This window comes from Aethalodelphis obliquidens, unplaced genomic scaffold (assembly GCF_003676395.1).
Source record: "Aethalodelphis obliquidens isolate GAN/ISIS:26980383/991018 unplaced genomic scaffold, ASM367639v1 scaffold31, whole genome shotgun sequence".
Taxonomy (NCBI): Eukaryota; Metazoa; Chordata; class Mammalia; order Artiodactyla; family Delphinidae; genus Aethalodelphis; species Aethalodelphis obliquidens.
In genome coordinates, this window is record NW_020837975.1 from 4,278,942 (window position 1) to 4,292,322 (window position 13,381).

The 13,381-nt window shown below is 36.2% G+C and overlaps 1 protein-coding gene across 2 annotated transcripts in view; it reads right to left on the reverse strand.

Moving 5' to 3' along the window:
- Positions 1-270: 270 nt before the first annotated feature.
- The window catches only part of SACK1B (scaffolding CK1 anchoring protein B), an 83,710-nt gene continuing 70,599 nt past the window's right edge, over positions 271-13,381 (reverse strand). Inside the window, exon 5 of one of the 2 annotated variants that reach the window (XM_027126888.1) lies at positions 271-5,778. In XM_027126888.1, the coding sequence (XP_026982689.1) occupies positions 3,477-5,778 (2,302 nt within the window). In that variant the 3' untranslated portion in view covers positions 271-3,476. The remainder of the gene's footprint in view (positions 5,779-13,381) is intronic. The other variant, XM_027126887.1, reaches the window with a different exon arrangement.

Consider the following 13,381-nt stretch of genomic DNA (forward strand, 5'->3'; position numbering starts at 1 on the left):
TCTAATTTATACTTCTTAGCCATAGGCACATTAAGAATCAACAGATATCCACAAAAGACAAATATCTGTGGGATAGTAGTTGAATAATTGGAAAATCTTGAGTAAAGTTATAGTTGAGTGCAGCCATAGTTCAACCTTATCTGGGTTACACTAGATGTCATCTAGATTAAATAAGATATTTGTTTCCACAAATGTAGATGGCCACCATATACCCAGACCTCAACACATTGCGTCAGAATTGTGGCCAATCCCAATCCCTGAAGCAGAGGGATAGCAGTGTGTTCAGGATACAGGCACTTAAACTATTCTGAAACTGTCAATAGCTACTTTGAAATCGTACCTAATTTTCTGAGTTTCTGCTTACAAACTAATGTCCTATGTAGAGAGTAAAAATTGCCTCACCAAACTTTAATATAAAATTGCATCTAAGTGACATTATCTTTCCACCAAAATTAATATGGGGAGAAAAAGAAAATATATTGCTTGAAATGATTACCTCCATGAAGCTTGGGTGTGTCTGTTGAAAATTCAAAACCCTGAGTAAATTATCTGAAGCATTGTATGCTTGCTCAGTCTTAACCCTGTGGAGCTTCTCAGCCTCAGAAACTTTGGAAAGTTACTGTGTATAGATGCTGACATATAGATATTTCTGGAGGAAAAAAATAGAATGATAATAAGAAAAGAGGCAGAGGGGAATATATCTGCCATGAAAAAGCCCAAGCTACCCGTCACAGGTGGATGGAATGAAACCCTGGGCTTCCAACCCTACCAGGGAGAGGAGGAACTTAGGAACTACTTAAAAGCTCTCTGTGTTTCCAGAAATGATGGCAGCTGCTGTACAAAAAGGCAACAGGCTTTTGCATATAATTAAACTGATTAAAACTCTATAGTCTTTATGTAATTTCAGCTTTGTGCAGTTTCAGTTGCATTGCTGTAAATTTCAGGACTTCCAATTTCAGAGCTGCCTAACGACAGCCCATTAGCCCCTTCACTCTGAAAGATGCCCTATCTCACTATAACAAAGAATGGGTAATATTAAAATCAATCTGGTTTGGTTAACTCCAGATTCTCCTTTGATAAATCAGTAAATGACTATGGTCCAGAATCACAGAAGTGAATTTTTCTAAGAGCAAAATGAAAAACCTCTGTCACACATTAAACCTCAATTCTAATGCTTTTTAATAATCTGATACTAATCTGTGAAGATCATACAATTGCCAGATGACTCTAAAATTTAAAACGCTAACAGTTAGAAACACTTTTCTTATTGTGACTGAATTCCTTATTTGATTATAAGGAACTACACATTCCAAAGGCCATTTTCTTAAAAAATACATTTTTTTTTTGTAAATATACTTGGCTACTTTTCCTGTGAAAAATGACTGTTCACTCTTAATGTTTACATTTATGCTGTTAAATTATTAGGAAGTGTGCAAATTTTCCAATCTTTTACACTCAGCTTTCCAAAACAAGCAACTCCCACATCGTAGTACTTGGAAATTCCCTATGTTATAGCAGGAGTTTTAAAATCTACTTTTATGAATGATGTGACATTGAGTACCATATTCTGGATTTGTGTATATAAAATGCTATTGTTGTACAGTTAGATATATATTTCTGCAACTCTTAAAGAGAGCAAAAGAGAAAGACAACGAAACCTTTGCTAGCTGATCGTTGTTGAGTCAGGAAATATAAACGTTCTCTCATTTAATTCTCAACAGTTTGGGTGAGGCAGGTGTTGAACACATTGGGGAGGTAATAGGATGTGATAATGTTATAGACACTTTAGTACCATGACTCACTGGTGATGTGGTTTGGGGCATTACTTCTCTGAGTCTCAGTGTCGCAATTATCACCTGTAAATAATGAGGACAATGGTAGCTGCAAAATAGTGCCGCGGGGACTTTAGATTCTAGCTGAGGACCTGGTCTATGAATGTTAGGTTTTCTTCTGCTGCTGTCATGTATTTTCCTGACATGTTTCTTATCATGGTTTTAAAATACTGTGGAAATTTTTTTTAATGACATAGATATTTCAATATCGTTATTTTAATTACTTAGTATTGACGTAGATATTAATATTTGACTGAATCTTGAATTTTGAAAACAACATGCTGCCTCATATAGCAACTTAGAAGGTGTTAAACCATATATTTAAAGTGTCATAGGGGATTTCCTTGGTGGTCCAGTGGTTAAGACTCCGCTGCAGGGGGCATGGGCTCAATCCCGGGTCGGGCAACGAAAAAAAAAAAGTTTCATAGAAACACTTTCCACTTCTCAAATGATGCATTGTTTCTTGAATTCTGTTCTTTGTGGATGAAATAAAGCCAAGTTAAAGTCTCTGTAATGGATATAGAGCTTTTATTTCATTACTCTAAGAAAGGCAAAGTGTATCTTATGAACTGCATATCATCATCAAATTAAGATATAGAAAGATTTAAAACTTTCAATGAGGCCCCAAGGTCATGGAAGAAACAAGCCAGATAGCACTTCTCCTCATTTTCATCAGGGTTCTCTCAAGAAAATACTATGCAGTCAGAGTGTATTTGGCACAGTATAGAAAAGAACAAAGACTTTTGCAAGCAAAACACCTAAGCACTGTCGTACTAATCCAAGATAAAAATTTATGTAGAAGTTTACATTTCTAAAACCTTCTTTGTATTAGAAAAAAGAGAGGAATAATTCAGGTTTTCCAAATTCCTGTTGGCTTGCTATAAGTTTGAAGGAAAGAATGACAATAAAAGTTCAGCAGCTGATGGGTGGAGTGCAGTACAGGCTCCCTTTGTCCAGAGTGGAAATAAGCACATCCTGAAAATAAATTTCTATGGTGTACTTGAACTACCTGAGGTTGATACTTTGCAAACACCTCAGATAAAATAAAAAATGTGCTGTGCTATATGGTTTAAATTGTACTGTTGTTGCCCAACCAGTTCCACAGAAAAGTTAATAAAACATTAATAAAATACAAGTTATCTCATAGAATTTAAAGGTAATTAAAAACCACAAAGGCTTTGTCCTATTTTCTCATAATTTGAAGTTATGAAAACCCCACAAAGATGTACTATAAAGGACCATTGACAGCGTTATGATCCATGATCCATTTTAATAAGGAAAGCATTTGCAATGAATGGTTAAAATCCATATACCATCTCTCCACCAAAGTTTCCATTTAAGACTTAAGAAGATCTTCAGTCTGAAGAAAACAATTTCATTACATTTGTCTTACTATTACCATTTAAAAATCATGTATTTATGGACATTCCATCTATAGTGTAATTAAGCACAACTAAATTTATCACACAGAACAATAACTTTACTATACATTAGTAAGTTGGTAAACATATACTTCACACCCAAAATTCCACCCCCATAGAAATCTATTAGGATATTACAAAAAAAAATCTACAATGTTCTTTGGACAAATATTTATAGCCATATTTATTTTGTATTTTAAAGTCTATTTGTAGTTACAGTATTTCATTTATTTTTGTTTATGAAGTTTCCAAACTTCTGTATAAGTCCTCGAAACTTGTTTTCATTTGGCTGATATGAGTGGTAAACACCAGTGTTGTAATTAAGCATTGGGCTGGACCTGCCATAACTATTGCCCATAGTTGAGGATTTCATTTCTGGGTCGTGTGTACTGGTATTTGGCATGTTGCTTGTTGGCTGAATAGAGCTTTCAATACTACAAAATGGCTCAAAACGACTGTAAACACGCCGGTCAATTGAATGAGTTCTTATAAGCTCATCATTGGGCTTTGGTCTTGGAGAAGAAGCTGGTTTTCTTTCAGGAACAACAATTGCTTTAATCTCCTTCGAATCTCGGTACTGGATCTGCTCAGTGTTGAATCTCGGGGCAGAGGCATCTCCTGCTTTTTCCAAGAACTTGCTTTCAACTGGACCTGAAGAAGGTATAGTTTTGTTACTTTCATCAGATGAAGAATGTATCCCCTGAGATGAACGAACTGCTACATCTTCCTTACCCTTGTGGATGCTGCCTGGAGAGCTGGATGAAGAAGAATGTTTTCTTCTAGGAGATGAATCAATTTTGGGTTCTGATTTTTTTTGTTTTTGATTCTCTTCAGCCTCAGAAACTAAAGTGTCAGAACTACTACACATTCTATAAAAGGCAGGTGCTTTATTTTTGGATAGATTTTCTTTCTTTTCTGGGGTAAGGCTAAGTAATGACCTTAACTTCAGAGAGCCCTTTTTCAAAAAACTTGGGGAACCCTTCACTTCTTTCTTGGAAGTGAGTTCTTTGTTGGGTTCTTCTTTATTCTCATCAAGCAAAGCAGCAATGGAAATTGATCTGATAGCAGTGCCACTTGGAGGGTCTCTCTTGGTAACCTCTTCCTCATCCTCTTCCATGGCATGGGTCACATTATGAACACTTCTAGAACTTTTTAACAAATCCTCTTTAGTTTTTTCTGGTTGTCTAATTCGATTCCTGGTAAGTGTACTATACACATAATGCTTACTATTTCCATGATTTAAATTGGCTTTTGAGTGGTCAGTGAATGGGAAACTTCGCCTTTTAAGCAGATTCTCATTTTCTTGATTCTTTAGGTTTTCTGTCTGCTTATTTACAGACAAGGTTGTACATAAATGTTTGTTTGAGTCCGTAGGGCCATTTGTAGTTGGGATTAAAACTGCCAGGTTCCTTTCGGGAACCTGTAGGGTGTGCGTTTTTGGTGCCTCTGACTGCAACGGGAGCTTGGGGGTTGATTCCTGTGAGGGTTTGTCTGTCGGATGCTGTGCGCCTGTTGGGGTGTCTGGGATCTTTTTAGGAGTGTCATTTCCCTGGGAACCAATGACTGTTGAATTTGAGGAATCAGTTGTACAACTGTTAACTTCCTGTTGCTCAGGTAAAGTGGGTTTAAACACAAAAGAAGAACGAAGCCGAGAGTGAGTATAAACGGTATTGGCTTTCAAATTCTCAGGACCGTCGTAGCCCTCAAACCGGTCACCTAGAACCGATCCACTGGAATCACAAGAAGCTTCTGAATGATCATTTAAGTAGGATTCAATTCTCCAGTTACGCAAGAATGACTTGGTGGTATGTTCAAGGTTTGGCATGTGTTGTTGCAAAAAGCGAACATGATTATCTGTCCCGTTAAAAGACTTCCGCACGTTGGAATTCCTTTCTGGAAGGTTTGTTGTCTTCCTCTGGGCAAGTCGGTCAGCAAAACTCTGGGCAGGTGTGTTCTGGTGGCCTGCATAGCCTCCCTGTGATGAGGATGCCACACTGAGACTATCTGAAGGCCTTTTCCAATTATAGGGAGCATTAACGGTTCGATTCAGAGCCCTGTGAAGCAGCAGGTATGGTGCTGTTTCTGGCTGTTCCCCAGCATAACTATGCCTCTTCCAATTTTCATTTATCTGACTGTGTTGATGCTGACGGATTGGATCATTAAAGTTGGAAACAAAATGAGGTCTGTATGCATGATTTCTTATGTTATATCTGTCACGTTCATTGAGAGTATATATCCCTCTGTTTTTGAAGTAGCTAGAATCTAGTTTATGAATTTTGTCTTGTGTACCAAAAAGGTTTCTTTGGCTGGAAATGGAAGCTAAGGAAGACACTGAATGCTGGTAAATGCCATTCTCCCAGAGTGCTTTGCTGTGCTTCACCCTTGCTGACTCTTCCCATGCAAATGAGCTGGGGACAGAGGACCTGGCATAGAGAGTCCTAAATTCTTCATCAAAGGACTCAACAAGTTGTCCTGTGATTATCTGAACCATGCTGAGGTGTGCTTTTTCAAATGACCACATGTAGCTGGGAAAAAAAAAAATCAAAATAGGCAAATTTTAATTGTGCTGACAATATTTAGCTCTATTAAGAAAAGTGTCATTTAATGTTGACAAAAGAGTATTTTTGTTTATTTTCCTTAACTACCATAATTTAGAACATTTTCAGTCATTATATGCTTGCAGTACATGTCTCCCCACTCCCATATTCATATGTTAAATAACAAAGCAACACAAGTTCTGGCTTTCAATCCATCCATAATTTCAAGAAGTACAAAGGAAAGCCTGGTGTGCATTTTTCATCTCTGCCTACTAAGATTTTATGGAGTAAAATATGACATTATATTCCATATACAACATCCTGGCAGGGTGCAGGCAAGCTGGTATTGGAGGAAAAGTTGAGAGCCTCTGCCAAGCTGTCTATTCCACATGAACTTGGACCTCAGTTTCCTCCCAGCCAGAATGAGGATAAGGACAGCATAATTCGCTACAATTCCTTATGGTCCTAGCATGTTATGATGCAAGATCATCTGTGCTAATGTGTGTATTTCATCTCTGTGGCTTAAGTGTAAATGTAATTTAGGTGCCAGGGTTTGGAAACAGACAGGATTTGTGGCAGCAGCTTCAGCCACTAAGGGCATCCTTCACTTCACTAAGTATATACAGTAAATTCAGTACTTACAAACCATGCCAATCAGAATGCCAATTAAGACCTTTCCATGTAGAATACAACTGCTAGGGGATTGAAGTTTGTAATTACTTTATAGTACTTTGTGGAACTTCAAATCTCTCTCCTGAAGTTTAGAGGCAACAGTTATCTTGAAGTTTCATATATAATTTAAAATCTTATTTTAGAAAATCTTGATAATGTAACATAGAGAGTAACTGAGCTGAAAAGGCCATTGCTAATATGCTATGTCTCAAAAAATGTACATGATATAATGGGGTTTATGCAAAAGAAAGAGGAGACAGAGCCATTCTCCACAATAAAGGAGCTTACTGTTTATACAGGGAAGATAATAACAGAGGGCAGATGGAAATATTAAAAGAATGTGCAGAACAATAATCTAAAATACATAAAATATCATAAACAGCAGTGTATAACTTCCAGGTTTTCCTATGACAATTTCAAATGAGGGTATCCAATTCAAAATCTGATTTACAAACATTGATAAAAAATTATGTGTTTTATCTCTTCATTGTTAGTATCAAGATGTAGCAAAACACCTGTTGTGTTTTCCTGATAAAACTGTCCTTGTCACATGTGAGCTGTCACACAGTGTGTGACATGGTGAGTACAGATGCCAGACCTCTCTAGAAATGTTGGGCATTTAGCATTTCAAGAAGTTTTATGGCTAAGAAATTTGAATTAAAGAAGAAGGCATTCTGAATTTGCCTACAAGGAAAACAATGGCAATACTAGAACAGCAGAGATAAAGGCTGCTTTTACCTAAAAGGGAGAGTACATTTTTAACCAGTTTCTACAAAGACTGGTTCATAACAGTTCCACCAGATCCTCTTATATTTGGTAACAATAAGAAAAATCCATAATTATTAGTCAGAAAAAACCAAAAATGACAAGGGCTGAAAACCATCAATTTTTTTTAAAAGAAGTATATTTAAAATTAACATGAAATAATAAAGAGAGTAGAGTTGTTAGATAATTGTTTTGATGAATTTTAATAATCTGTGGTCCTATGTATTCCATATTCACTTACACAAACAGCAACTTAAATTTTGCCTCTGGCTTATGATATAGATAAGAAGATAAAGAGTTTCTGTTGCTGTTTGTTTGTTTTTTCCAACACCAATTTTAAAGTAGCTCATTTACAGTCATCTCAACAGATATCACCTGTTAATACCTAGTAAGACAAAATTGATGTGAATTTATTGTTGAAGATAATCTTCAAAGTCAAGTTAAATAATAAAAATAGAAAGTACTCATTATGATGAGAATAATAAACACCATTTTATAAGTCAAGTGAACTCCTATTTTAATTAAAATTTCAATTAAAACCCCTCTAAAAACAAGTGGGTCTGACTAAATAGAAACACAAATAATGAGTCTTTAAAAGAATTCATTAATTTCAAGCACTAGTTGTAACTTCTGCTCTTAACACATTTTCTTTTAAAATTCCAAAAAGGATTTTCAATATAGGGTCCCTGAGCTCAAAGAGAAATTTAGCAAATATTAACAGTTAAAACAGGCCTAAAATAAGAGTTGACATTAGGGGCTTTGGATGAATTAACTCATTTAATTCTTACGACACAAAGTAGGTTCTATTATTATCCTCCTTTTAGAGAGGAGGAAACTAAAGGGTAACCAAGTTAAGTAACTTGTCCACAGCCACCCTATTCAATGAGTTGCCTCCTTCTTGTGGACTTTTTAAGTTCTTAAGAGAAGAGGCAAAATTTGCCCTCACATTGTCCTGTTGACATCCACAGCTCTCCTGGCTGCTTCCTGCAGGCTTTAGTATTGAGTGACCTAGGACTTCACGTGTTTTTTTTTTTTTTTTTTTTTCCTGGTCTGTTATCATGATGAATTATATTGATTGATTTTTTTTTACATCATTATTGCAGTATAATTGCTTTACAATGGTTTGTTAGTTTCTGCTTTATAAAAAAGTGAATCAGTTATACATATACATATGTTCCCATATCTCTTCCCTCTTGCTTCTCCCTCCCTACTACCCTCCCTATCCCAATCCTCTAGGTGGTCACAAGCACCGAGTTGATCTCCCTGTGCTATGCGGCTGCTTCCCACTAGCTATCTATTCTACGTTTGGTAGTGTATATATGTCCATGCCACTCTCTCACTTTGTCACAGCTTACCCTACCCCCTCCCTGTATCCTCAAGGGCATTCTCTAGTAGGTCTGTGTCTTTATTCCCGTCTTACCCATAGGTTCTTCATGACATTTTTTCTTTTTTCTTAGATTCCATATATATGTGTTAGCATATGGTATTTGTCTTTCTCTTTCTGACTTACTTCACTCTGTATGACAGACTCTAGGTCCATCCAAATCACTACAAATAACTCAATTTCATTTCTTTTTATGGCTGAATAATATTCCATTGTATATATGTGCCACATCTTCTTTACCCATTCATCTGATGATGGACACTTAGGTTGTTTCCATCTCTTGGCTATTGTAAATAGAGCTTCAATGAACATTTTGGTACATGACACTTTTTGAATTACGGTTTTCTCAGGGTATATGCTCAGTAGTGGGATTGCTGGGTCATATGGTAGTTCTATTTGTAGTTTTTTTAAGGAACCTCCATACTGTTCTCCATAGTGGCTGTACCAATTCACATTCCCACCAGCAGTGCAAGAGTGTTCCGTTTTCTCCACACCCTCTCCAGCATTTATTGTTTCTAGATTTTTTGATGATGGCCATTCTGACTGGTGTGAGATGATATCTCATTGTAGTTTTGATTTGCATTTCTCTAATGATTAATGATATTGAGCATTCTTTCATGTGTTTTTTGGCAATCTGTATATCTTTGGAGAAATGTCTATTTAGGTTTTCTGCCCATTTTTGGATTAGGTTGTTTGTATTTTTTGTTATTGAGCTGCATGAGCGGCTTGTAAATTTTGGAGATTAATCCTTTGTCAGTTGCCTCATTTGCAAATATTTTCTCCCATTCTGAGGGTTGTCTTTTGGTCTTGTTTATGGTTTCCTTTGCTGTGCAAAAGCTTTGAGGTTTCATTAGATCCCATTTGTTTATTTTTATTTCCATTTCTCTAGGAAGTGGGTTAAAAAGGATCTTGTTGTGATTTATGTCACAGAGTGTTCTGCCTATGTTTTCCTCTAAGAGTTTGATAGTTTCTGGCCTTATATTTAAGTTTTTAATCCATTTTGAGCTTATTTTTGGGTATGGGGTTAGGGAGTGTTCTAATCTCATACTTTTACATGTACCTGTCCAGTTTTCCCAGCACCACTTATTGAAGAGGCTGTCCTTTCTCCACTGTACATTCCTGCCTCCTTGATCAAAGATAAGGTGACCATATGTGTGTGGGTTTATCTCTGGGCTTTCTATCATGTTCCATAGATCTATCTTTCTGGTTTTTTGCCAGTACCATGCTGTCTTGATTACTGTAGCTTTGTAGTATAGTCTGAAGTCAGGGAGCCTGATTCCTCCAGCTCTGTTTTTCGTTCTAAAGATTGCTTTGGCTATTCGGGTTCTTATGTGTTTCGATACAAATTGTGAAATTTTTTGTTGTATTTTGGTGAAAAATGCCAGTGTTAGTTTGATAGGGATTGCATTGAATCTGTGGATTGCTTTGGATAGTATAGTCATTTTCACAACGTTGATTCTTCCAATCCAAGAACATGGTCTACCTCCCCATCTATTTGTATCATCTTTAATTTCTTTCAGCAGTGTCTTATAATTTTCTGCATACAGGTCTTTTGTCTCCTTCAGTAGGTTTATTCCTAAATATTTTATTCTTTTTGTTGCAGTGGTAAATGGGAGTGTTTTCTTGATTTCACTTTCAGATTTTTCATCATTAGTGTATAGGAATGCCAGAGACTTCTGTGCATTAATTTTGTATCCTGCTACTCTACCAAATTCATTGATTAGCTCTAGTAGTTTTCTGGTAGCATCTTTAGGATTCTCTATGTATAGTAGTATCATGTCATCTGCAAACAGTGACAGCTTTACTTCTTCTTTCCCGATTTGGATTCCTTTTATTTCTTTTTCTTCTCTGATTGCTGTGGCTAAAACTTCCACAACTATGTTAAATAAGAGTGGTGAGCATGGGCAAACTTTTCTTGTTCCTGATCTTAGTGGAAATGCTTTCAGTTTTTCACCACTGAGGACGATGTTGGCTGTGGGTTTGTCATATATGGCCTTTATTATGTTGAGGAAAGTTCCCTCTATGCCTACTTTCTGCAGGGTTTTTATCATAAATAGGTGTTGAATTTTGTCGAAAGCTTTCTCTGCATCTGTTGAGATGATCATATGGTTTTTCTCCTTCAATTTGTTAATATGGTGTATCACTTTGATTGATTTGCATATATTGAAGAATCCTTGCATTCCTGGAATAAATCCCACTTGATCATGGTGTATGATCCTTTTAATGTGCTGTTGGATTCTGTTTGCTAGTATTTTGTTGAGGATTTTTGCATCTATGTTCATCAGTGATATTGGCCTGTAGTTTTCTTTCTTTGTGGCATCCTTGTGTGATTTTGATATCAGGGTTATGGTGGCCTCGAAGAATGAGTTTGGGAGTGATCCTCCCTCTGCTATATCTTGGAAGAGTTTGAGAAGGGTAGGTGTTAGCTCTTCTCTTAATGTTTGATAGATTTCGCCTGTGAAGCCATCTGGTCCTGGGCTTTTGTTTGTTGGAAGATTTTTAATCACAGTTTCAATTTCAGTGCTTGTGATTGTTCCATTCATATTTTCTATTTCTTCCTGATTCAGTCTTGGCAGGTTGTGCATTTCTAAGAATTTGTCCATTTCTTCTAGGCTGTCCATTTTATTGGCATAGAGGTGCTTGTAGTAATCTCTCATGATCTTCTGTATTTCTGCAGTGTCAGGTGTTACTTCTTCTTCATTTCTAACACAATTGATTTGAGTCGTTACCCTTTTTTTCTTGATGAGTCTGGCTAATGGTTTATCAATTTTGTTTATCTTCTCAAAGAATCATCTTTTAGTTTTATTGATCTTTGCTATCATTTCCTTCATGTCTTTTTCATTTATTTCTGATCTGATTTTTATGATTTCTTTCCTTCTGCTAACTTTGGGTTTTTTTTTTTGTTGTTGTTGTTCTTCTTTCTCTAATTGCTTTAGGTGCAAGGTTAGGTTGTTTATTCAAGATGTGTCCTGTTTCTTAAGGTAGGATTGTATTGCTATAAACTTCCCTCTTAGAACTGCTTTTGCTGGATCCCATAGGTTTTGGGTCGTCGTGTCTCCATTGTCATTTGTTTCTAGGTATTTTTTGATTTCCTCTTTGATTTCTTCAGTGATCACTTCGTTATTAAGTAGTGTATTGTTTAGCCTCCATATGTTTGTATTTTTCACAGATCTTTTCCTGTAATTGGTATCTAGTCTCATAGCATTGTGGTTGGAAAAGATACTTGATACAATTTCAATTTTCTTAAATTTACCAAGGCTTGATTTGTGACCCAAGATATGATGTATCCTGGAGAATGTTCTATGAGCACTTAAGAAAAATGCGTATTCTGTTGTTTTTGGATGGAATGTCCTAAAAATATCAATTAAGTCCATCTTGTTTAATGTATCATTTAAAGCTTGTGTTTCCTTATTTATTTTCATTTTGGATGATTTCTCCATTGGTGAAAGTGGGGTGTTAAAGTCCCCTACTATGAATGTGTTACTGTCGATTTCCCCTTTTATGGCTGTTAGTAGTTGCCTGATGTATTGAGGTGCCCCTACATCTGGTGCATAAATATTTACAATTGTTATATCTTCTTCTTGGATCGATCCCTTGATCGTTAGTAGTGTCCTTCTTTGTGTCTTCTAGTAGTCTTTATTTTAAAGTCTATTTTGTCTGATATGAGAATTGCTACTCCAGCTTTCTTTTGGTTTCCATTTGCGTGGAATATCTTTTTCCATCCCCTCACTTTCAGTCTGTATGTGTCTCTAGGTCTGAAGTGGGTCTCTTGTAGACAGCATATATATGGTTCTTGTTTCTGTATCCATTCATCCAGTCTGTGTCTTTTGGTGGGAGCATTTAATCCATTTACATTTAAGGTAATTATCGATATGTATGTTCCTATTCCCATTTTCTAAATTGTTTTGGGTTTGTTATTGTAGCCCTTTTCCTTCTCTTGTGTTTCTTGCCTGAAGAAGATCCTTTAGCATTTGTTGTAAAGCTGATTTGGTGGTGCTGAACTCTCTCAGCTTTTGCTTGTCTGTAAAGGTTTAATTTCTCTATCAAATCTGAATGCAATCCTTGCTGGGCAAACTTGGTTGTAGGTTTTTCTCCTTCATCACTTTAAATATGTCCTGCCAGTCCCTCTGGGTTGCAGAGTTTCTGCTGAAAGATCAGCTCTTAACCTTATGGGGATTCCCGTGTGTGTTATTTGTTGTTTTTCCCTTGCTGCTTTTAATATGTTTTCTTTGTATTTAATTTTTGACAGTTTGATTAATATGTGTCTTGGCGTGTTTCTCCTTGGATTTATCCTGTATGGGACTCTGTGTGTTTCCTGGACTTGATTAAATATTTCCTTTCCCATATTAGGGAAGTTTCCATCTATAATCTCTTCAAATATTTTCTCATTCCCTTTCTTTTTCTCTTCTTCTTCTGGAACCCCTATAATTCAAATGTTGGTGTGTTTAATGTTGTCCCAGAGGTCTCTGAGACTGTCCTCAGTTCTCTTCATTCTTTTTTCTTTATTCTGTTCTGCAGTAGTCATTTCCACTATTTTATCTTCCAGGTCACTTATCCATTCTTCTGCTTCAGTTATTCTGCCATTGATCCCTTCCAGAGTATTTTTTAATTTCATTTTTTGTGTTGTTCATCATTGCTTGTTTCATCTTTTGTTCTTCTAGGTCCTTGTTAAATGTTTCTTGCATTTTCTCTGTTGTATTTCCAAGATTTTGGATCATCTTTACTATCATTATTCTGAATTCTTTTTCAGGTAGACTGCCTATTTCCTCT